General features: G+C 40.0%; 1 protein-coding gene across 4 annotated transcripts in view; it reads right to left on the minus strand.

Annotated features, from left to right (window-relative positions):
• PEX5L (peroxisomal biogenesis factor 5 like) overlaps positions 1-26,281 on the minus strand; it is a 102,423-nt gene that overhangs the window by 75,595 nt on the left and 547 nt on the right. For 3 of the 4 annotated variants that reach the window (XM_059479082.1, XM_059479081.1, XM_059479080.1), the window contains exon 1: positions 25,643-25,682. In XM_059479082.1, coding sequence (XP_059335065.1) covers positions 25,643-25,663 — 21 coding nt within the window. In that variant the 5' untranslated portion in view covers positions 25,664-25,682. Of the gene's footprint in view, positions 1-25,642; positions 25,740-26,281 lie in introns of those variants that run through there. The other variant, XM_059479079.1, reaches the window with a different exon arrangement.

Below are 26,281 nucleotides of genomic sequence, written 5' to 3' on the forward strand. Positions count from 1 at the left end.
AGGATCTGCAAGAGGAGCAGGACCATGCAAGGCAAAGGGACTTCACTGGTTATTTTATGGGTTCAGTAAAAACACATGCTGGCAACAGAATCTCTGCTGCTGCATGGAAACTTTAGAGTAAATATTGCTTTTCTAAGAGTTATCACTCCCAGCAACAGCCACAGACAGCTCTTGGAGGAGAGGAGAATGGGAGGGGCTGGAACAAATCTTTTTCTTTTCCTCCCATAATCTTGACCAAGGAATTTCATTTGGCTTTACATGGAAGTTTGACATTTCAGAATAAATAAAAAAACTTTCAAAATGCCCCTCTTCTTACTCATTTCCACACTCACATCATAACAGCATTGTTATCAAGGTAATAAGATTAAATTGAAATTGCCTGTATTGACTTAGATTTTGCTGAAGAAAGCAGCTTGTACCCAAAGGCATACTTGCTTTTTTCAAGCTGTATCAGCTAATCTAATAAAAGATACCATTTTCAAAATACTCTCTTTGCTTATGCCCATTCCTCATATCCTCCTAAATCAATAAATAAAGTTAAGGGTATCTAAAAATAAACCAGGCTTGTTTTGTGGCAGGTTCCCAGGCACACCATGCAAAATACCTTAAGAATCTGGCTATACATCTGCACTATTTTATCTGGGAGACAACTGCTAGGAAGAAAACCAAGGCAGAGTCAAGGACCTGGATTTTTTTTTCCAGAATGTAATTTTCTTACTTTGCATAAAAGACTTATTTATGTACAGACAGTGAATCCTAGAGCCATGTGAAATGGCATGGTAAATTGTTTACTGATTCCTTCCCTAAGAGCATAACTGTTCAGAGCAGTACAATTTCACACGCCACCTGATACTGCAGATGTATTTCATTCTTGTAGGCTTGATTGGTACTGAACATTTCAGTATTGCTGTAAATAAATGAAATACATGGCAGGTAAAGAGATTACAAGCACATTTCTTCAGTGTAAGCCAGAGGCTTTCAAGCAAATATCTCTTAACGATGTGTTGACTAATCCACAGTCCTGCAGTTAGTGAGGCACTATTCCCTTGAATTTCATACAATGTAATGAAAATATTCACTTGTATATAAACTTTCACTCCTCAGCTGAACATGTAGGATTCTGAGATGTGGTTATAACCTTACAAATGCTTATTCTGTAATTACTTGCACGTAAAAGAAATCACAAATTCACAATATTTTGCTCCTTTTTTTTTTCTCTCTCCTTCTTCAGCTTCTTAAGTGGAACCTTCTAAGGGAATGTCAGAAGTTTAATAAGTCCTCGAAATGGTTCATCCCCAACTGTTCATTTAGTGCTCATTATTTGAAATCAAAGCACTTCCAGCAACATGAGCCCAGTGTGGTACTGGGGATGCTCCTGAACACCAGGAACTGCAAAGTGCTTCAGAAACCTGAAATTTCTTTGGGTCATGTACTCACTGCCTTGTGGAGCATGAGAAAAGCCCACCAAATCACACTGACAGATATTTGGCAGAATATATCTTATAGATATTCTTCTATTGAACCTCCCTAGCAGGCAGTGTCCTCTTCCAGAGATGTTGATTGTTATATAGATGGAATATTGTCCTTACATGTAGTGTTGGAGGTTCTGAAATTCTTACTTTTTCTTCACTAGTTGGTACATAGAACTCACAACTAGATTTATTGTTTGAGTGCTATAAGTCAGGATTTAAATCAAGGAATGAGGACTTTTTCATTTTGCATTGACCACTGGAGCCACTTGGTTACTATGAATTGAAAGAGAAATCTACCTTTATCCTCAAAAAAGATACTGAAACTGTTTCCCCTAACGATAATTCAGCTAAAAGGCAAAAAACTTTTCACAAAACAGTCTGCTTCTTGAAGTTGCTTGTGCTTTTTTTCCTTTGCACATGTTCTGAGGTAACAAAACCCCTCTGAGAAGGCAGGTTATCAACTCCCCACATGAAGAGAAATCTTATGTCTTTAATCCTTCTCGCCTATGTGAAAAGTAGGCAACCTGGAGGGAAAACAACATGCCTTTACTGGTGTCAGAACCAATCATTTACATTAGTGCTTCAAGACTGGGCTGCATTTTCAGTTTTCTCCACCAGCATTCTGACTTCTGCGAAGTAGAATGAGCTCAGATGGGGAAAACATATGTTTAGAGAGTGTCAACTGAACCTTTTTTTCTTTCAAATCTATCTCAGTGTACAGTAGGAGGAGAAACTTTTCCCTAAAATGAGATAAAAAGAGTATTTATATTGACATTGTAATTAAAATTATAGCTCTCCCAATTTCTCTGTGAGGAACTATCTGGAACCCTCTAGAAAGTGCTCCCCTACATATAAAATATTAAACTGATGCAAATCAAGCATTATATGAATATGAAGTGAGCATTTGATAACTCCTCTGTGAGAGCTTTCAGTGCTATTGCTCTCAGATTGTGCTTAACTTCAATATAAATGATGGCAAAGTGCTGTCGTGGGTTTTACCCAGTGTCTTCAGAATCTAGGATGTTACAGTAAAAGAAATGTGTATAATCTGTTTTGTGTGTTAATAATAAGCTACAGGAATCAGTGGAGTTGTCGAGAATTTTGACTGATTTGGGTCTGACCTATTCCCAGCAGCTGGACTGAGGTAACTGCACTTTACCTGTTTTGTGGCATTTCTGCCACACTAGGGAGCAAAAATCTCTGACAGCCTGTTCTTCCCTGGCACATGGAAACCTGTTGTGCTGTCAAATATAACACAGTTTGTGGAGGGGAAAGCCCAAACCCCCAGTGCCTGTGCTCAAGTTTCCTCCCGGCTCTGTGGATCCAACAAGCACAAGGCAAGAAGGAAAATCATGGAAGATCATGGAAAGCCACAAGGCGAGAAGGAAAATTATGGAAGATCATGGAAAGCCACAAGGCAAGAAGGAAAATCATGGAAGATCATGGAAAGCCATGGCCAGGAGCAGCCCTTGTGCTGCTCAGTTCTCATTCTGTCATTGGCAGCAGTGAGCAGCGGTCGGATCTCAGCATCCTCATTCATTCACCCTTTGTCCTGCTCACCCCTCTGTGATTTGCACTCCTGAAGGAAGTCACCAGCCCTTGCTGTACATCTAAAATCTGATGTTCCCATTTAACCAGCAAGGCACATGGGCTTCTTTGCATAAACATTGTTAGGTGCTTGTATGCACTTACAAGGCAATAATCTGACTGCAGCTATTATCCAATTAAACTGACAGAACATGACAGGAATAATAATATTAGTGTAATAACTCCAAGGGAGAAGGTGTTAGTTAAACATTGTCTGTATCCCAAATACCTCTAAAACTTCAAGAGTTAAGGAGATTTTAATTTTATGTTTATTGTAGGAATTACTTGGTACTGTAAGGCGTAAGTCAGACACCCCTGTTAGAGTTTGCAAACACAGATGAAGTCTCATAATCAAAATGATGCAAAATAAGTCCTGATCAAAGTGAATTTTTTTACTTTTATCTTTTTTTACTTTTCCAAAAGTGAGTTTTGATCAAAACCAAGTGATCAAATAACACAGATTCTGATCCCCATTCCTGTGGCATGGGCTGATACTAATTGTGGCATTTGTGACATTATGTAAGAGTGGAACTCACAGTTTTATAAGGGCCAGGTTGATTGACAGTGTGGCATCTGAGATTTTATTTTTATTGCTGTGCTGAGTAGGCCAATTTCAAAGGCAATTGGGTTTATACTGGGCTTCCAATTTGGAAATTGTGCTGGAGAGGAAACTGTAATTGGGAAACCACAGTTAGGGTGACTGTTTGTGTTTGGGAAGAATGTAAAGGAAAAAGACTTCCCTCTGATTTCTCTGGTCCTCTGTAACAGACTGTCTCTGATACACAGTCCAGTGCAATGTCTTGAAAAATTTGCATAAATATTAAATAAGCAGCTTGATGATATGTAGTAAATGACTATTTGAGGGAACAAAGCCTCAATGTGATGGATTTTCTGGCTTGCAGTGACAGATCTGATGTCATGCTCTATGCTAGAGTAGTTACATTACTTCATGCTGCTGGCACTGAGAGATCCCAAGCACTTCCATCAGTAGGGAAGACAGGAATAGCTTTGAGAGTAGCAATGTTCCTTACAATGTTAAATTGGATTGGACCCCTTGGACAGCTGCTTCTGTTGTTTGTCTATTTGTTTTCAGGAGACAACTGGGTAGATCTTATGATTATCTAATTATTAAGAGTGAGAATCAGTCTTGCAGGGAGGTAATCTTAAAGAAGATTTGTTAGTTGGTAACAGGAGTTGGGCACAGAAAGCAGAAGCTGATGCTGACTAGTAGTGGTGTCTTTAGTTGACTGGTATAACTTAAGCAGATATTTTGAGACATAAAATCACTATAGTATCAGTGTTTTTGTAGGGAATATCAGTATCAATCATATCAATGTTATGTAGGGAATGAACCCTCCCTGTGTCCTAGTCTGAGGAAAAGGTATGTCAAATAAATTCTTAGTGACAAATCTGCAACAAGCACTAGACAGACTCTGATTTTTCCAGACAGCATCACTTATTTTTTTTACAAAAGAAACTGCTGAGAATGGCTAAGACAGCAAAACATACATATCACCCAGAGACATCAGCACAGTCTACCTGCCCTCTCCTGACTGCTTGTTTTCACATAATTCTGCATATTTTTGCATAATGGGCATGCTATAATTTCTATGAGTACATTTTCAGTTTAGAGATTTTAAAGCAAACCACCTTCTCTCTCAGCTATGAGAAGCTTCTTCCAAAGTTGTCATTACCATGAAGTTAGTGCTGGGTTATAGATATAATTAGGAATAACTAATTAGGCAAAGCAGGTATCAGTGCTAAAACCACCCCGGCCATGTGCATTTGAAGTGATTGTTGCATCCTGTTTAGCCGGGATTGCACTGGGGAATGCAGCTTGTCTGCCTCTTGTTTCTGTCAAGATTGCTTGGCTTTCTGAAGGATGCATTCTGAACAGATTCTCTTGGTCTCAGCTGAGGAACTGGAGTCTCATTCTGTGGTTTGTGCTGCTGCCACTGGAAGGGGTCACTGTCCTCTGCCACCTCCTGAATCCTGCCTGGGAATTGCTTGGAAGGCTGCACAGGGCTAACAGAGGGTGAAAGGCTGTCAGGGACCATTATGGCAGCCCTGCAGAAATTATTCCAGCACAGCATCCAGGCCCTTCCCTGACCTTTTACCAGCATAAATAAAACCTGTAGGGCAACAGCATTTAGCCTAATTTCTCTGACTCCGTGCTCAGGATTACTGCCTGGAGGTTGCTGGCCATGTATGAGTTATTATTTTAAAAAGAGGCTAGATTTTGAAAAATGAAGCTTGAAAGCTCTTTGAGGCTGCTTTAATATAACTGCTTCCTAAACCTGAGAGGTGGGAAAACGCTGCATGTTATGCTGCTTTCTCTGCTCACAGCTCAGGATTGCTCTCCATGACTTGGTGTTTTTGAACACCACTTCTAAAGCAGACAGACAATGTGTTTCAGGAAGATTTATGGTACAATTGCAGAATACTGGAGCATCAGAATGAGGAGGCAGCAATGTTAGGATTTGCAATGGAAAATGTGACTTGTACATTTGATTAAACTTCTGACCACAAACTGGTTTGTGTTCCAAAAGCATGAATTTGTCAGATAGTTTCCTCATGGGGGACTGCTGGAGTTTTCAGCCTCATCCACACATGGCATGGGCTTTCTGGAATTGCAAATGCCATGTTTCTTTCAGGCACTGGTGTTTGGAAGAGGGAAGGAACAGACTGAAGGAAAAGGCAGCGTTATTGAGTGGGATTCTGGAGGCAGTGGATGGCTGTTTGTAGAACCCAGCAACAGGCACATCACTGTGAAATCCAGTTTTCATGGTGATAAATAGAAGAATTAAAGACACTCATATTTATAACATACCCATAGACCAACAAAACCAGACAGCTCTTTCTTCTTTCGCCTGATCCAAGGGCCTGAGTCCCAAAACAACTTGGAGGAGACCACAGGGTAGTGCATAGAGGCAATCTGTCTACAAATCTATCAGCTGGGGTGAAATTTGGCAATAATTTTTCTATTAGGTACTATATAGCTTGAGGGTCCCCATGTATTTTTCAAAAGACACTAAATCTTCGGTGATTTTATTTTTTGTTGCATGTATGTGTGGAAAACAAGCAAGCCCACTGGTGAGTGCCTGCAAACCTGGGAATAATGGAGTTAGAGACATTCCTTCTGCAGTTCTCAAGCGAATGTCTCACCCCTACTTTCATTTTGTTTTTCTCCCTCAGTATCTCTGCTCACCACTGCCAGCCAGAAAAACAGGCTGAAGCTCACTAAGATGAAGTAGCTGGGTCACTGCAGAAAGTGCTGATGTGAGCTGTTTCTTAACAGGTTGAGCTGTTATTTTCCCACATAACCCTCTGGATGTGCTGAAACAATAGATTTTTTTAGTCTGGGAATGTATGTGCATCTTGGACTAAAGCTATGGATGTCCTGAATAATTTTTAATGGTGCAAGATTTAGTATTTCCTGTCCTTTGGCTTAAAAACTAAATAACTTGCTATATTGTTGTAGCTAATAATTCTCACTATTTTGAGATATTATTTCAGATTATATCAAAGGATCTAAGAGAAGAACTTGACAGGCATCAGTGAATGTAACCACATGATTGATCTCTCACAGATGGGTTGGAACTGTCCCTGAGGTGTTTTTATAAAGAGAGGAACTAAGGCACAGAGAACAGGGGATTGTATTTACAGGCACAGTGAACCTTGTGTCCAGTGAGACTCACTCTTCTAACACCTTGGGATCCCAATAAAAGATCTTTGGTGTATGCCAAGCTGAAAACACACCAATAAATATTGGTATGAAATGTGGATTTACTGTTGATTTGCCAGCTCTGTGGTCTGTACGGGGTAACTTCCAGCATGACACCAAAAGTTCATGTTCAAGGCAGAGGGGTTGATGAGAAAATATTAAAGTCCACACACAGAGAAGAATAACTTTTAGAATTGTTTTGGAGATGATATTCTGCTGTTTGCTGGTAGTTTTAGACTGATATAATAGATCTTCTTTAATTTTACTTTTCTGGTTACATATATAAAAGTACATATATAAATAAGAGCTTGCTTTTCCAAAATGCACTTAGAATTTTAGCCTTAGTGATTACCTCTAGTGAAGATACAGCTATTGATTTTCTGGGGACAGGAGTACTCTTATTATGTAGAGGTTACAGTCCTACAAATTTTCATAACAACACAAACTATTTTTCCATTATAGGTCTGGTAGGAAGGGAGAATGGAAATTTTTTGCAGTCTCTTTCTGTGACTTTCCAAATGATTCTGTTTAATCCTGCATTTATCTGCCTGAAGCATTAGTCATACAGGTAGCCTATTTAGAAAAGTTCTTTAGTTCTATTTACAAATGACCTGAACTTTATGTGGAAACAGATTTTGATTGATTTCTCTAGTTTATTCTTAAATCTGCCATTGGAGATTAGTCACAAAGTTAAAGCCACATTTCCCAAGTACCTCTGGCTATAGAGCTGAGCATGTTCAGAAGCACTCAGGTTGGAAAAGGTTCCTTACACAAATAGCTTAATTTCCCACCACGCTCACATTATCTTCCCAGCTCTACACGAAAACTTTATTCTTTAAATACATTTCATATTTTAGATAAAGCCAGGAATCTTTCAAGACACTTGCACTTCAGATTGCTGCACTGATAAAAGAAACAGGGATTTATTTTAAGAAGTTTGAGAGGGGTGCAGCTCTGCAGTGTGAGCTGCAGCAGTTGTGGCCTTGCCCACTCACTGCCACGAGCTCCATGTGCAGATGGATGCCAAGGAGCAGAAAGTTCCCCCAGCTGCAGGCTGGCACTGAGAGCTGCTGCTCAGGGTTGGAACGTTTCACAAAATGGTTGTCTTCCCTCTGGCACCTGCCCATTCTAATCTTTCCTTAGTGCTTACAGCACAATATATACAGGATCCACAGCTTCAAGTGAAAAGATAAAAGGTTGTGTCTCATGGCAGGGTGTTCAAGAGGTTTTGTTGGAGCCATTGGAAATTTGCTATTTTTTTCCATGCTGTTTGATGTATTGGTAAGTCTCAGGCACTGAATTAACTCCAGCTCACAGCCACTCCATACAGAAAGCACTTTAGACACTATTTTTTGTGGGAGGTGGTGCAGTGAAAGTAGAGTGTAAGTGTTTAAAAGAACATGAACTATTTCTCAGTGAAGTGATGTTTTTAAGAACAACTGTGTTTTGTTAACTCACACACAGCCATGGGCAGTTAGCTGTGACTGAGTTACATGGGGCAGCCTGGCAGAATCCAACAAGTCTGACATACTGGGAATCACAAACACCTCACAGCCTGTCTGGGTTATTAACATATCCCATTCAGTTCCTGTGAAAACTCTTCAGTATAACCTGCTACGCTGAGCTGTCAAAATGTTATTTAAATAAAACTGATGGATGGCATGTAGGAGACAGGCACTCCCTTAAGCAAAACACCTGGCACTCTGTAGCTATTGATAAAGCTTTTATCATAGTATTTTAAAACTATAATTTCAACCCTAATTGTATTTAAAGTAAGCTTTAAAAAGAGATTATCTTTCCCTGGGAATTTCCAGGTAACAAGTGACACTGCTCTCCACGTGGAACTGTGGAACTGGTCACAGGGCAGGACACAGACTGACCCAGAGGGACACTCTGGAAGAGCTGTGCTGCCAAAACAAAGGGTCAAGCATTAAGGAGCTCCTCCATCAGCTTCCCAGAATGGCTCAACAGGCACAGAAGGACCAAAATTTCTGCTGAGTACTCAGGGGACCCAGGTGAATCCTAAATCAGCTCAATGTGGCATTAACGCCACATCCCAATGGATCCTGTCAGAGAAGCGGCCAGAATTCCTGTCTGGGGCTTCACTGCTGGCATTCCCACTGAGGGGATCTGGGTGGATTTGCTCACACAGTGAGCAGAATGATGTGTCTTGATTAAGGCTCATTTGAATAGCTTTGTTTTGGGTAAATACAGCTGCAAGGGAAAGGTGCAGGCACACAATTTTGTCAGCAAATTATTAAGTATCAGCTTTTGCTGCTGGATAAATACAAATAAAATACCTGGGAGAAAAAAAAAAGTTGTTGGTCAAAATGTTAGAAATTCAAGGTAAGGCACAGATTTAGCTTAGTCAGGCTGACAGCATCCAGGCAGAGATTCATTTCACTCTGCTGAGCCTGTTCTAAATAAAACAAGTAGGCTTTGCTTCATAAACAAGTGGACTCATCTACTGAGTCTCTGAAAAGGAATTTTTTTTGGCCTTTATACTGTCATGAAGATATAATAAAAACATCCCTTAAGTCCTAATCCAGCATTAAAAAGATATGGTAGATGTATTTTGGTTTGAATTAATGATACTGAATAATTTCTGTGAAAGGAAGTAAATATACTGTCTGAAATATATAAGCTTCTGAAATTCAGTATTTCTTAGCTGATTAGTCCTGATAAATATTCAAGCACTTAGTAATGTACTTTTCAGGCAAGGTCACTCTATTTCTGTTTTATGTGTACACAAAACATTTCCAAATCAGTGCACTGCATTTTGGTATTAGTTTCACAGAAATTACTAATATTTATGCCAAGAAATGAGAAGGGAATTAGCCCAAGAAACTGGTGTCTTGATGAGTTAACAGGATAGAAATGAATCCAGAGAATGCAACTGGAAAGCATGAAATATTGTTTTAAGTGCTGGGAGTATTGGCTTGGTTATCATAAATAAAGCAGGGCAGTAGGTGATATTGTATGTAATTTCCACTGAACAGGGAAATGATAACTTAGTGGTGGAGTTAATGCTTCTGCTATTCTGACCTGTGTTGATCATTACCTTGATTTACCAGCACAGTGCAATTTCCCCTTTCAGCCTCCCTCTGGTCCTTTCTTGGCTTCTGACATTCTCCTGGATAGAGGATTGTCTCCAACTGTAGTCTGTTCAGTGTCTTTAAATATTGATTGTTCTTCTTCCCAAATCAGGACACATGGTAACCTATTTCTTTCCCTGACAAGTACAAACTTCCTTGTCTTTTTCTTCCACTCTTAGTGTGGGTAAAAATGGTTCTTCCATGTTTTGCAACTGGTTGAATAACCTTATTACCTTTCCATGCGTAAGAGAGGAGTTTCTTATCTGCAGCCTTGTCCACATCACTGTTAGGGAGAACTGTTTCCAGGCTTACAGATTGTCACTCCCTGTTGTGTTAATTGGACTGTAAAACCCCTCATTGGCAAGAACTTTCTGAGAAAATGCTAAAATAGATGATCAAACTACCTCAGAGGAGGTAAGACCTCATTTTGCCTACTGCAATATAGAGATAACCACTCCTGATACAGATGTGAATAGATTTTATATTTTCTCCGCAGATTAGCTCTCCTGTTACATGACCCAGCTGTTTTCTAAGAGTTGATCAGAATTCCCTCCCACAAGACTGGAGGTGAAATCCTGGCTCCTCCAGAGGCAGTGGACACTTTTACACTGTGAGCTCATTTTGTGCCCTGTACAGCAGGAGGCTGCTGATGCCCTGAGGGTTTTCCCTCCAACTCCTCCAAGTGCCACTTTCAACCACTGCAAGTGAACTGGAAAACTGAGTGGGAACAAGAAAGCTCTTCTGACTGATTCTTTGGGTGCTTGTTTGCACAGCTCCTGAGTCAGCTGCATGCTTCATGGCTATAAATGTAATTTCAAGACTTTACATTGCAATACAGCTTACCTGAGAATTCTAAAAATATTATCTGCTTTATTACATTACTCTAAGGTAGTTTCTAATGTATTTTGTGTGTGTACGAAACAAATATTTTGTTGATGCTGAGAATACTTCAAAGAGTCTGAAGAATCACTGCAGGAGTACCTTGAGCAAGTGATAGTGGATTTTTGCATCACTTAAATCTTTAAGCTTAAAATAAATGCTTTTCCAGAGCACATGCTGCTCCCATTCAAATGATGATGTTCAAGATCAATTGTGTCAAGTGTGTGAAGTCAATCAGCCTGTATTATGTTACAGTTCACATGGCAGGTCAATAAATGGATCCTCCCAGCCTCAAAATCTGTCAAGGTGTTGGAACACAAATTTTTTTTTTGTAACTTCAAGTCTGGTCCAAATGTCAAAAACATTTGCTGGTTTTGCTATTAGCTATGCATCACAGTGTATATTTACAGTCTTTTAAATGGTACAATGTCATAGTTCAATGGGAGCTTCTGCCTAGTTTTGTCTCTAGCTGCCCACTATACATTTGTTTATAGGAATAGGAAATGTATATACATTTGTATAAGAAAACTCAAACTAGTAAAAATTCTGGGATGATCAGCTTCATTTTTCATTTTTCCAGGAGGCTGAGGTTCTAGAGTAGCTAATATATCTTCATTTCCCTTACAGCTGTTGTTAAATTGGATTAGAATTTAATTTGGAACTCTTTTGTGTTTTCTCCTTTGGGACCAACCATATGGAAAATCATAAAATAAAATACCTTGCTTGCAGCAGTGAAATAACTTTCAATAAAAAGGAAAGTATTGAAGCAACTTTACTAAGTCACTAGGATTGTTCAAATTAATTACAAATGATATCTAAATGAAATTTTAGAAGTGGCTGTCTAGACCTACTGAAAAGAACATGTTAAGTGAAGCTCTACCTCTCAGCAGAGTAAAGCAGAGTACCACTTTAATCAAAGAACAGTTCATTCATTCATTCTTCCACACGTCAAATGAGTGACTAGAAAAGAAAGCCCTCCATGAGGATTAATGGTATGAAAAGGAAAATACTAAACAAGAATTATTTTTTTTTTTGTAACGAGTAGAAATTTGCAGTGAGAGACACTTGGGTTTGCTCTAGAGAATAAACCACAAGTAAACAGGAAGTGGTGGCTGAGGGCTGGTTTATGGCACCCTTACTCCAAGAAAAATCTTACTCCATTAGCAGCACCATTAAATCCAGCAGTGCTACTTGTACAAAAAGCTCATTTTTGCTCCTTTAAGTTGTCACAATCTGACGCTACAGGAATAGAGTTCGTAAGACAGCCATGAAATGTTTTTCCATCGCCGCTCATCTGCACATTCATAATACATCAGAAATACCTTTTTTTTTTTTTAGCTCTGTATCTATTCTTGGCTATGAGATTTTGATAAAGAATTCACACAACATCCTGCATCCCTGATGTTTTGTTCCTAACTCTCCCAACTGTATCTGTCTGCATGTACCATTTCGTTATGTACTTCTAAGCACCGACGTGGTCAAAAGGTTAATACATTGCAGGGGAGGAGGAAAGGGTTCCCAAAAGGTTATGAGACTCCCTAAGGACTTCACAGCAGCCATGATACTCATATTCCTTTTAGATGGTAATATTTGGCAACACACCGGCATGCTTAAATTATTATATGTGCAATTTATATTCCCCCAGTCTGCTCTCAAAGCCTTGCTGTTCTGAAGCATTCTACTGCTTGGTGACAGAAGATCCAGATCTCGCTGCTCAGCCTCTGAGTGTTTGGAAATGACTTTCTTTTCTCAAAGGTGAGAAAACATTCTGATTCCTGAACTAAGCTTATGCTCTCTCCTGCGAGCCACCCGTTTCTGACTCCCTTCCGCATTCAGTCTCTTTACCACAAAACACAAAATCCTCTTAACAATTTTCCCCCCCACCAAACTTACCTTGCAGTATTTTGGCAGCATATTAGCTTGCACTGGACCTTCTTCCCTGGAGCCTGGCATCAGAGTCCAAATGAGGTCATTAATCTAGAGGAGTGCAGTGGTCTCATGCTAGCCCTGGTTCCGGAGGGCTCGCTCCCGTTCCAGGCAGCGCTGCAGCCCGGGCTGAGCCAGGCTCAGGCTCCCACAGCAGGGCTGCTAATGGTCAGGAGTGCACAGCTTGAGCACTGCTGTGTCAGTAGCAGGAAGCTTTTACCGTGCCTGGGTTCCTGTCAGTGCTACTAATTCAATCACTTACATATGCAATAAATTCACATGAAAAATTAACAAACACCTAGCTGGCAGCAGTGCCCTCTGTTCGTTCTCTTTTTCCTAAAAAAGCAATGTAGGTTTGTCTTAAAATGATTGGATTTAATGGTTTCTTTATTTTAGCATTTTGTGAAAAAAAATCCTTTATTCCTAAATAGCTTCTCAATATTAATCCATGACATTATTTTATTTAGCTTTTGTTATTAATATCTTCCATCAGGTTCTCTTCTAATTACATCTGTATCATCCCTTGAACTCAAAGGGACTGTGCAGATGTCAGGGTGGGGTATAGCTCAGCAGCTTGCAGTGATCTATTCCACTCAAGATCTATTTGATTTGATTTTATTTTCCATCTCTAAGATCCACTACAGGTAATTTTTGGTATCATTAGTAGTAATAGCTCTAAAGGCAGTGCAGCCTAAAGAGGAAGAAGGAACTCAGGACTCCTTTCTCCTCCTAAACAAGAATCCCTAGGGAATTGAGTTCCAAGTACACATCTTTCCTTATTACCTTTTTTGAGAGATTGTTGATGCTCCCTGGAGAGCTGGTCTGGGATTCTACAAGCAGTAGCCTACAGCTCACACAGCCTAATGACAAACAACTGTGTTCAGAGCTGAGAACAACTTAAAGCTAAAACCGTGGTCTTTAACAGCAGGTTTTGTTGAAACTGTCATTCCTAACACAGCTTGAGAAAAGAGGGTGAAGTGAATGTACACATCCCCTGCCCACGGGGCAGGCTGAGATTTATCCCAGCTGTTAAAGCAGCTGGTGACCACAGTGATATTCAGGATGCCTTTGGCAGATTCCTCCTCCCAGTGAAGTGCTCCAGCACCTGGGGCCATGTGCGTCAACTGCCTGGCCCCTCTCACAGCTGCTTTTTGACACTGTAATAAAATGAAAATCACATGGGTAAGGATGTGTCTCAAGCGAAATAAAAGAATTAATCTTAAATTATTTGAAGTTTTATTTGAATTTTTATTTCTGGTATTTGTCAGTGACTACTTGAGAAAAAGTCAGTGAAATTTGCTTTCTCTTTGACAACTATAAAACACTTTGGAAAAAAATACTCATTTTTTGTGTAATGGCAGGAAAAAAAACTTATTCCTCTACTCAGTAAATTTAGTGATATGCTTTTGCATATCTTTGTCTAGCCAAAATCCAGTGATCTCACCTATTTGCAAACTCTTTTGCTGGTGTGAGTCTTGAAATTCTAAGATCTGAGTAGCAGAGTGATGCTCAGTACACTAGAGCACAGAACTGATAATGACCAAGAGCTGCAAGGCTGCAGTGATGTTATCAGGTTGTGATGGAGTGTTCAGGGACGTCTGTCTCCCTGATACATTGTGGGATGCAAATCACAGAGATGAGATGGGACAGGAACTCCAGAAATCAGATCCTGAGATACCTTTATGAGTCTGAATCAATCCAGAAGTAATTTTCTGACTCAGTACAGGGAAGGAGCACTGACACTAAGATGTGGCTTTGTGATCCCTTCCAAAAGAACTGTCCAAAGTGAGTTCAGCAGTTTTTCCTGACTAGGACTGCAAAACAGAAAACAGAGTTCTCTTATTTAAGACCACATGCTCTAAATAATAACCAATGCATTTGTTTCTGGAGCTCAGGAGAGAAAAGTGAGCTGGTGGTAGTATGGAAAAAGAGCTTAGTCCTGACTCAGCCAGTGTCAGGGAAAATATCACTGCTGGTTCTGACAGGTTCTAGTTTATATCCTCATGCACACAAAATTTGGCTTTATTGAAATACATTTAAGCATCCTGTTACACAATGTTGACACAGCTGGTGATTTCCAGCCCTCAGTGCCCACATGAATACGAGGTGGTGAAAGGCTTCAATGTCTCCAACACGAGCCATTGAGTTTAGCTGTATGGGGGAAATACATTTCCTCTGATTGTAAAGGTTTTAGATGAAGCAAAACATGAGTTCAGCAGAGTGGGAGACTTGATAAGAAAGCTGGCAGAGAGAATATTCAAACTTTAGTGCTCAGCTCTACTCAAAATAATGTTTTGGACTTGGCAAAGTGGTACAAATTTGTCACTGCCTGTGTGGGTCTCCTAGCAGGAGGTTACTCAAACTGTGAATGCAGTCCAACCTTCCACAGCTGTAACAGGAAGACTTTTGACTTCTTGATGTTGAGTATTTTGGTTTTTCTGAACCAGACTCGGGGTGTGTTTCTGCTGAAGTCACAAAAATTTGAGAATGCAATTTCTGAAAGGCTTCTGAAGAGAACTTCAGAGGGGCAATGGAGAGGGGACCTCATTCATTTGTATAAATATCTAAAGGGAGGGGGTCAAGAGGATGCACCAGGCTCTTCTTGATGGTGCCAAACAACAGAACAAGAGGCAATGAGCAGAAATGGATGCACAGGAAGTTCCACCTGAACATTAGAAAGAAATTTCCTTGCAGTGACTGTGCATTGGAGCAGATTACCCAGAGAGGATGTGGAGTCTCCCTCACTGGAGACACCCCAGAACCATCTGCACACAATCATGCACCATGTGCTCTGGGTGACCCTGCTTGAGCTGGGAAGTAGCACCAGATGATCCACTCTGGTCCACCTGAACCAGGTGATCCACCTGAACCATTCTGTGATTCTGTTAAGACAAGGAAGGTGCTGTTCCTTCCTTGGAGCTTCAATCTTCTGGTCTCATAGGCAGCATGTCATACCAAATCTTTCAGAAACTGACTGTGTTTCATCTTAAAAGTAATTATTTTTTTTGCTTCCACTATTCCAGTTGGAAGGCTATTGGAAGTCTTGATTGCTCTAATGATCAGAAACTTTCTTCTAATTTCCAACCTAAATTTATTCACAGCTGGTTAATATCCATTTGTTTCTGTGCCAGTTTTGTTCTTAGCTAATTTAGTTTTTTCCATATCTGGTGTTTATCTCCCTGATGCATTTACATGCTGTGATTATGGTCCTGCTGAGCTGTCATTCTGCTCAATGAAATAAGCCAAAATCTTTTGGTCTCTTCTTGCAAGATAGACTTTCCCTTCTCCTTGATCATCCTTCTTTGGAGCCGTTTCCATGCCTCTCTTCTGTACAAGATTCTCAACTGAAAATCTGCTGCTGGCATTGTCAACTGGCACTGATATTTTCCTGACTATTCTGGAAAAAAACTCTTCTAAAACTAGATCTGCATCTGTCTTTTTTATGGATGTATTTTATCGACAACTTGCAGTCATTATGTGTGGGCAAGTCGTTCTTCTCAGTAATTTCTAAATGATAGTCCATGGCTTAGGGTAGGCTTTCTGTTATTGATGATAGTGTTAAATGAAATTGTATTTTTATTGCTGAAGTACAGACAGGTCCCTCTGTGTGGTGACTGCAGCTCAGCAGTACCGAATGTTTCCCAATATTGACAATGTTTTCCAGCCCTGAGTAACCAACAAATGCAGTCACCATCTTCCTGCTCCTTGTGTGTTTGTGGATGAAACATCAGAAAAAACTACTTCCAACAGTGATCCACAAAATCCTTCCCTCTTAAACTTTTCTCAGCCTGACAGTCCTTCCTTTAGTGCTCTATTTTTCATTTCCCCATGAACAACTTTCCTGCCTTCTTTACAGATTTAGTACTATTCTTTACTTTCTCCAACTTCAATAATAATTTCTTTTGTAACACCATAAAAAATGCTTACCAAAAATCATATAGATCATGCCAGTTATACTTCTCTTGCCTAAAACCCAGCTATGATAACAGAAAATGCTGTCAGGTTAGTCTGACATTATGTTTTCCTGACAAATTCTTTTTTTTTTTTTTGGTCTAGGTTTGTTTAGCTCTCCTTGAAATCTGTTCCCTAAAACCTTGAAGATTACAGATAGCCATATGGGTATCTGGGCTGTTAGCTGTCTTACCATTTTTCTCACCTTATCTTAAATCTGGTATACTTTATGTTGTTCTGTTCACATTTGTAACTAGACTATAACATATTTTCTATCAAGTCTCCAATTTAATATAACACATTTGTAATAGCTGAAGAATTCATACCCTCTTAAACATTTTGGTTTTGCACCATAAATTAGGTTATCCATAATGCAGATGCCACTTTGAGTATGTTTTACTTCTCCTCCCACTTTTTCCTGAGATAACCAAAAAACTTCCAGTGATTGTTTTAATATATGTTAATATTTTTCTAAGATCTAAATAAGCTTTGCTTTAGGCAACTTTTTCCTTCTGCCTATGAGGGACTATCTTCATCCTCCGTGTGCTCTCCATACTCAGTGTTAAGGCATAACCTCAACAATATAAAAAATTGAAAATATTAGTTGTGAATATTCTAAAAAATTTTTGCTCATTTTCTTTGGGTCCAGGTTCTTAATACAACCAACACCTTTGTTTTTCTGCCCTTCCTGAACAGCATGCAATCCTTTTTTGTGAGTATTACATGGATTATTGTTCTCTCACTATTTCCATGTAGTATCTACCTGTCTTCTAATAATTATGATTTCTTTTGTTTGCACAGGTTCAGGCAATCCTCTGCATCTCTTCCAGCTGTATATAACTTGCCATGTTGTGTGCATTACCTGGATTGGGTAGAGTGATAATATCAAGTGCTCAGAACAAAACCAGCATCCACTTATTTCCTAGTTCCCATACTTTTGCATTGTTTTCTCTGTTGTACATCATAATTTTCCCCCTTTCTTTTATTATACATTCTTTCTTGTGTTCCTTTTTCAAAGCCTTCTTAAAATTGTCCTGGTTCTTAAAAGGAGTGTTAGACAACAAATAGCAAAAGATGAAAGATGTCATCTGCATCTCAAGCCTGCAACTGGAAAATTATATTCCTTGTTAAACTTCCATGAATGACAGCAGAAATAACCTGTCACTTTGATGAGACACATGTCAAGCCGTATTTTTTATTTTATTAATCATTTCTGTCACATTTCTGTCATTACTCCTAGAACAATAGTGTCCAAGGCCATATTGAGGACTAAGGCCATCTCCTACCTAGCATAAATAATATCAATCTGTTCTTTTGTTTAAAATATTAATTTTTTCAGTTTTAAGAGGTTCTGACAGATTATTAACCTATTAAAATGTGATGTTTACACTCAGTTTTATGTAATACTCAGAAATATTCAAAAAGCTTCTATTTATGATTATAGTCTTTGTTTATTCCTACATTAATATTAGCAAAATTGACCACAGGAAATTCTGTGAAGTTAAACTCTAATATTCAGCATTACTTATTGAGAATCATATTTCGGTATTTCAGGCTAAGCTTAAATGGGCAAGTATTCCCCCTCAATTGATTTTTAATTAACAGTGAGTAAGAGTTCCTGGACCTTTTATTGATACACCTACTAGTCAGAAAATGCTGAATTTGAAAATGCATTTTGTGACAGCTTTCCTACCCCTATCCAGGAAATTCTGTATTCACTGCTTGACACTGTAGCATTGAACCCGACTGGTGACATTGGGAAGACAGAAATTAACATGAAAAAGACACGGAAGCAAATTACTGTGTTTTTTACAACAGTCTAATTTCAAATTAGATACACTGATATAAAGGTTAAGATACAGCTGGCTCTAATGTTGGTGAGGCAAATTTTAAAGTTTGTTTCCTCAGCTTTTGAAAATGATTAAAGTCTATAAAGCCAAATGATTGATAGTAAATGCATGTCAAAATGATTCTGAAGGTCTCATTTTTAAATGTCAGTGGACAAGAGCATCTAAATTTCTTTTATGTATCTCAAAACAGCAAAATCCTAATGTAATCAAGGAAGGTAATTTGTCTAAATTCATTGTATTGCACTTTCCTTATCACACATGCTTTTGCTGTTGTTCTAAATGTACACTAGATGTTACTCTGTTCTAAATGCATATTTTATTAAAAAATGCTGTCCAAAAGTGTTTGTAACTTGTATTCAACATCCACATTGGGGTAAGAGGTATAAAAAGGAAATTATATGAGATGAACATGAACACAAATGAAGCAGACTGCTCTAAGACAAGGGAATGTGAAGCAGTAGAGTGTTCCACATTTTACAGAGAAACTCACAAACACTTCATTTAGTGTGGCTCTCCTCCCCTAGGGATTGCCAAAACAGAGAAGCATGTGAGAAAAGTGAGGTTTATGTGCACAGGTCTACCCTGCAAACAGATAAAATTCAGGTGTTTTTTTTAAAGCTGGCTACCTCCCTTCTCATGGGAGTCCCCTATTGCTTCCTAATCCTCACTGAGCTTGTGAAGAGGGAGCTCTGCCGGTGGCAAATGTTCCACCACCAGCTCACCTCCCTCTAATGATGTGAGTGACCCACTGCCCACTCAGTGAGCAGAACTTGGCTGTGGAACACTTTTGCTCTGTGCCCAAGTGGGGCTGAGAGGGGACCCAGCCCCTGCTGCAGGGGTGCTGATCTGGCTGCCCTGCCCTGGGCAGCAGGAGGGAAAACACCACAAACGTGGCAGGGGGAAAAACATCTCATGAAAGCCTTCAAACTGCAGCAAGGAGGAGAAAATCAGCAAACAGGACAGTGAGAGGAGCAGCAGTGGCAAATCTGAGTGTCGTGATAGGCAATGGAGAAGTAGAGGAAGAAAACTTAATGCTTACATCCACTATGCCAACCTAAAGAAGTTTGGCACAAAATGTTGTTTTTTGAGAGGAGCTGCAGCAATGCTGATACATGATTAATTGTGCAAACTTTGGGAAAATCCATTCAGGGGCTACCATTAAACTTTGAGCTGTGATTTGTATTTTTGGGCATGGGTAAACTGATGAGACATGGATTTTTTTTTTCCATTGCGTATAATGAGTTTCACTTACTTGATATTTTAGAATTTACTTTATTTATATGCAAATAAACCACTGGAAGTAAAACTAATGTACCAATGACTCAGAACTTCAAAAGCCTGAGAGCAGAGCAATGAAATGTTAGACTGTTTATAATAATTCTAACCTGGCAGAAAAAATTTGCTGAATTTGGTCTTTATGATCCTTAGGCATTTTATTAGAAATATTACTGGACAAAGATGAAAATCCATAGCTACAGAAAGTCACTTCCTAGTTTACATGCCATTACTCTAATTTGCTAGACAATTGTTTCTCTCAGTTTTGCATCACCTGTTTCTGAGGCAGACTGTGCAAAATTAGATTCTGTGATACAAACAACTAGTACGTACTTTGTATGCTGGGTAGATTAATTCTAAGCACTATTTCAATGCTTTTACCTTTTTCATTTTCAACATTTGCAAAAAGAGTAGCAAATCAAGCTGGACAGAGGATTTTAAATGGACCTGGTTTGTACATCAATGCCCCCTTTTTTAAAGCTTGCTTAGAAACAATATTGTTATAAATTACAAAATAATCTAAAGCCAAGTTATGAGACTGCATTTTTTAAACTCTAAATTTCTGCATTAATTATTTTTTCCATCCTTTCATGCCTATTCTATTAGAACAATTCATCCTGATACAGCTGGTAGACTTTATCCCAACTTTTATCCTCCTCCTTTGCATAGTAAATTGTGACAATAGTGGTAGATTAAAAAGATAAAGTACAGCATGGTTCTTGAGTAAACAGTGCCTCTTTGGTGAAAGCTATATACTGGGTTTAGACTAACATTTATATTAATATAAGACAGGGACTACGTAGGGGCTGTTGTTTTTCTATTTTCTGAATGAATTTAATTCCAGAATAGAGGGGTGGATCCTTAGTTAGTTAGTAAAAGTTCTTCCTAATTTACAGCCAGTAAAAATACAGCATGAGCCAAGAATTTCTGAGCCTTTGCAAGATTTTCTACTATGCTCTTATAAAACTACTCAACAGTTTCAAGCAACGCTTCCTCTACCAGCATTGCAAATGCTCACAATTTTTACAGTCTCAGTCTGTGCCTTTGCCAAATGCAATTTATCATCTACTTTCTTTGAATTAACTTCATTCTATGAAAGTGAGCTCATCAGTTTTACCTTTTCTCAATTTACAAGCAGTTCATAATCTGCTGTTCAGGGCTGCTACTGAAATACTGGAAAATATCAAGGCAAAATGGAAAACATACCACCATAAAGACTTCCCTAGTGCAGTGAGTACTTTTAGAAAAGAGTTGTAATAATAAAATATTATCAGCTTATCATAATGTAATTTTATGTAGGATAGCAGTTATGATTCATAGACACCACTAGAGATCAGTTAAGATTCCAGCCATGTGCCCAGATTTTTAAAATTTTGTAGCTTGAACTTATTAAGTTTATGTTGGTATTAACAGCTGAGCAAAGATTCAACTTAGCATTGAATTGAATTTTACACTGTGCATATTCTTTGTGGGCCATTTTATAAATGTAAAAATGCACATTACTTCTTTCTTTTTATTCACAACTGTTTAATAGCTTGGGGTTTATTTATTTTAGGTAGCAGTGTCACCAACACTGTTGAAATATTTGTAATAAGTTTCCAAGTAAACCAAAATGGGCTTTGCATCTGCAGTTCATATTGGGATTGTTCTGCTTTCCTTTCCTCAGTGACTTAGCTGTGTCTTAAATGTTGAGAAAGCCTTTTATAAAATATTTAGCAATATTTTTCATGCCCACTAAAAATGTGAAGCCCTTGAGGTTCCAACTTGCAAGAATTTTCATGTACACATACTTATTTTTTGTAGACCATCTAAAAACATATAGGTGTGTGTTTGACAAATTGAAATTAGATGGGAATGATTAATAGGGATCATTTCATGTAAATAGGAAATGCCAATGGCACAATGTTAAATATCACAACACAAGAATTAAGGGCATGAAGCTGATTGCCTATGCAATTAAAAGTTTAGGAGACAAACTATCTGATCTGGAACCTGGCCAAGGCATCTTGACTAACAAGGCTGCTCCTGCAAAAAAGTGCCAGAGGAATTCTGATACCCCTGTGTGGTCAAGATTTCTGCTTTGTCTAAATTAAGCCATCTCAAAACATAACACTGCCATATATAAAATCCCATGCCAACATTTGGCAAAGCACTTCTTCTGTTCAAGCATTTGTGCTGGGGAAGGCTGACTAAATACAGCATCAGGGCAAACAGTTTTGAAAGCATTTATTTTGAATTTCATAGGAAGCCAAATGCTGTGCAAATCCCATTCTGTGACTGAAATTTGCCCCCTGTTCATTTATAGTACTTTCATAGAAGTCAACAGGAGGACTGGCACCAGGTCTATAATATACTGTAAAGACTTTAAAACATCTTATAATTGGTTGTTAAAATGACAGCAATTTGAGAGCAGTGATTGGGGGTTGAACCCAGCTTATGTTCTGCTTCCCTCTGTTGAAGATGGAAAACCACACACACAGGATTGCACACACAATCCTGAGAGACAAATACTCCCTTTCACCTGTACAGTTTAGCATTTAGACTTGGCTCTTCTGCCTTATCTGTGAATCCCAGGGTGTGCTCCTGTATCCATCAGGTTCCATCCTGTCAGAGCCTACATCTACTGAATTAAACAGGACTCCTTACATAACTGAGGTTGTACATTGGTGGACAAACAACCCGTGCATCTCATCTGAAGTTCTCTCTCTCATGCAGAAGCCTCACCCCCAGGGCTCAGGAGGGGCAGCTGCTGCCTCAGGACCCAGGGCAGTCTCTGAGGTCACTGTGCAAACCCAGCCAGCAAACATGGAGAAATCAAAGGCTTAATCTCATGAGGATGGTGAGACAGCTTTGAAAGAGCTCCCGTGGCGCTGCACTTCCCTGCATCCCAGTGCTGCTCATGGATGTGCTGCACAGGTGATGGCAAAAGCAAATCCTACAGAAAGGCACTTGGAAATGTGAAGGCAGGACATACCTTCCTGTTAGATGTTTTAAATTGCCCTTGGAATTTTAGCTTAGGACCTCTTTAGTATTCCTGTGTTGTGAGGCTTCACTTAGAAACCAGTAAGAAAAAAATCTAAACCTAGGTCTTTGGAATAAACAAAGTGATTTTCCGGCTTTTGGGAAAAAAAAAAAAAAAAAACAAAAAACAAACAACCAAACAACAAACCTAATCTGTACTGTAAACAAAAAATTAAGAAGAGATACACACATTATGGCCTGATGTGGTTCAGTACTTTCGGTGATGGACTTCAGCAGAGCTTAAATGCAAAGTATATTTCATCTACACTTGCACAGTTTACTGAGCTTAGTCAGAAATTCCCCACTGAAGCTGATAATGATTGATGCCTCTCCAAGAGAGGTAAAACCCCAATCTCTGTAATTATGCTTATTACCTTGTTACGGTTGTTAAGGTTCTCCCCTTTTAGAAATATTCCAAGAATTAGCTGAGTTACAGCAGGTTATTAGTGAAACAGGGGCTCTGCAAGCTTCTTTTAAAATAAGGGGACTACGGAATTAATTCTGCAGATTTTACTTTTATATCTGAGAACAGAATAGCAAAAAGGGAATGATTACTGGAATTCTAAATCAGATCTTACATTTAACCCCAATAATTTCAGAAGAGCGATTGCTCTAAGGCGTTCAGGATCAGGTGTTGGATATTGGCCCATCATTTTGCATTTGGATGTACCCAGTGCAGTTTACCCAGCTAAACACCTTCTCTTCAAGAACTGTAAGTTCTATTAAGGGCTCAGTGCTTTAAAAATCAGATCATTTTTGCTTAGGAGTCCAGGGTGCTGACCTATGTGTCTGACTTGATCCACCCAAACTGGGATGGGTTTATGGTTCACCTTATTTTAGGTAATAGCAAATAGCTCTTCCTAAATTAGTAAAAGTCTTAGAAGAAGTCTTGGATAGTAAGAAAGAACCTATAATGCTTAAAATGTGCTGACATTTTTCTTTTTTTTTTTTACATGTATTTGTATGGTAACTTAGCTTATTTTCTAACATGTTTTAATCAACATTACAGTAGATCATCTCATTGCAAAGAAATTAGCTTTTTATTGTCTTTGCCTGACTCACTTAAAGGATCTAATTAAGGATATACTAAACATGAAAATCTCTCCTAAGGCTTTAAGCTTTGTAGATGTTATATGAAGCCCATCAATGCTTCCTGTTAGGACAAAAATGTATTCAAAAGTTTGGACGATGAACCGAGGTGGGCTTTTGTTTTTAAAAATTCTAAGTGTATTCAACAGAAATAGAATTTTTACTTCAGCATGCCTTTTAAGAGAATTTGGTTATAATTTATTTAATTTCTTTATATATATGTATAATTTATTTAATTGGGGTAAAAAATAAAAGTTCTTTGAAAGAAAAAATTAAAGTGTACATCAGTCACAACATATTTGCATGTTTTGACCTTATTTCCTATGCAAGTTTGACTTCAATCTTTTAATGACTCACAAAATTTACAGTGCTGTGAGACACTTCAAGATTCCATTAGATTCCCTTTTACAAAGTGCTGTATGTTTACTGAAATCTTGCAAGATGTCACTCACAGCAAAGAACATCTGCCTTCTTAAGGATGTAAATACCTATTTGGCAACGTCCCATTCAGCAGCATTGTTTATAGGACTGGTTTTCTGTTTTAACTTTATTATCAGAAATAAACGGTAACATGCATTGATTACATCTCCTGTTAAAACCTGTTTGCTCTCCTGTTACAAGCAGTGTTATGTCACATTATTTATCACTGCTGCGACCAGATAACACAAACAGGGGAGAGAGTAACCGGTGTCATTCAGCTCTGGAAGGCAGTGCTGGATCAGAGTCCTGCCTGAACTCCTCTGTACTGTGCCCAGCCCGGGCTCTGGCACTCCTGCTGTCCCCAAGACCGCTCAGCCGGGGTTTAAATGCTGTGCAAACCCAGCACAAGTGGTCAGCTCGCACCTCCCGAGGCTGCAGCTCCCCTCTGAACAGCCTCGGTGCTAACGCCACACACAAGGCTGGTGCCTGATAAAAGCATTTGATTGCTCCTGGCAGTGAACACCAAGCCAGATTGGGTCAAAGCAAAGGGATGAATCTGGGAGATCAATGAAAACCTTTACTCCACTTTGATAGTTCCTCCTTCAAAACAGACCTGGCTTTCCAAGGAAGAGCCATGTGAAGGAGAGCGGGAGTCAAGGTTAAAGCCATCAGGTCCAAGGCAGTGGAATGTTTTTATCAGGGAGGGGTGTATTCTGCCAAGGCAACAGATCAGTAGGATATCATCAGACAAGATTTCTGCCTAAAATCTTGAAGTCTCTTTGCCATGTGTTTGAATTCATTCTACAAAGTCATTCCGTAGCTTAGCAAAATTAATCCTCATCCCGTGTGGGGAGAGAGGACTAGAAATCCATCCCCTTTAAACACAACACACTGAGCAAATCGACAGTTTGAGTGTGTTGTGAAACCTTTGCAGATTTTGCAAAGCAAGTGCTCTGTCTTTTCCCTTATTGTTTGCCCTTCACTTGACATACAGGAAGAGATGCATCAAGAGGATGGCAGGAGACATGTGTCACTTAAAGCATGCCATAACAATGTTTGCCCTGGAATACTCCCTCGAATCTGTTTGAACAAGCAGGCATCGCACACGGAAAAACACACAGAGAACTTCACCTAGTTACAAAGTTGACAGAACCCCTTTGCCATCCACCCCCGCCGAGCAGCGCCAGCCCCGGGCACGCCGCTCCCTCCGGCCCTGAGCGCTACGGTCACACCGCACCAGGTCACTTGTTGCACAGTGCCAGGGTGGCATCTCCCCTCCGCTCAGCCCACCGAAACTTCCCGGAGCCGCGTTCCCCGGAGCCCGCCCGGCGCCGCCGGTGCGCGGCCGCTTACCTGCATGTGTCCCTGGTACATGCTGCCCGGCCCCCGGCTGCCCTCAGGCCGGCAGTCGGCTCCGCGCTGCGCGGGGGGCACTGCTCCGGCCGCTCCACTACAAGAAAGGAAAAAAAAAAAAAAAAAAAAAAAAAAAAAAGGGGGGGGGAAAAAAGCAAAAAGGAAAAATATAAAAAAAGCCTAAGCCTGAACGAGCTATTTTTGGCTAAATAGCAAAATTTGTCCTGGCAGCTCGTGTACTGGTTTCAGTAAGCCAGAGCTGTTCGGCGCCCTCCTCTCGCCTCGCTGCCTGTTTCCCCCCGTGAGGCGGTGGCGGCGCTGCCCAGGGCAGTGCTCGGGGGCGCTGGGCAGGCGGACGGACCCGGGCAGGGCTGCGGGCGGCCGGGCGGGGAGAGCCGCGGGGCGGAGCGGGGCCGCCGCTGCTGCCGGGCCTCGCCCGCCCGCCCGCGCCGCGCCGCGCCTCGTCCCGCTGCAGCCGCCCCGGCCTGGCGGCCCCGGCCCCGGCCGCCCTCCCCCGCCTCCCTCCCGCCGGCAGCCCCGGCCTCCTTCCCGCCCCCCTTCCCTCCTCCTCCTTCCTTCTCTCCTCCCTTCTTCCCTCCCTCTCTCCCTCCGCAGGGGGAGCGCGCAGCATCCAGGGAA

Source organism: Ammospiza nelsoni, chromosome 10 (assembly GCF_027579445.1).
Source record: "Ammospiza nelsoni isolate bAmmNel1 chromosome 10, bAmmNel1.pri, whole genome shotgun sequence".
In the NCBI taxonomy this organism is placed as follows: domain Eukaryota; kingdom Metazoa; phylum Chordata; class Aves; order Passeriformes; family Passerellidae; genus Ammospiza; species Ammospiza nelsoni.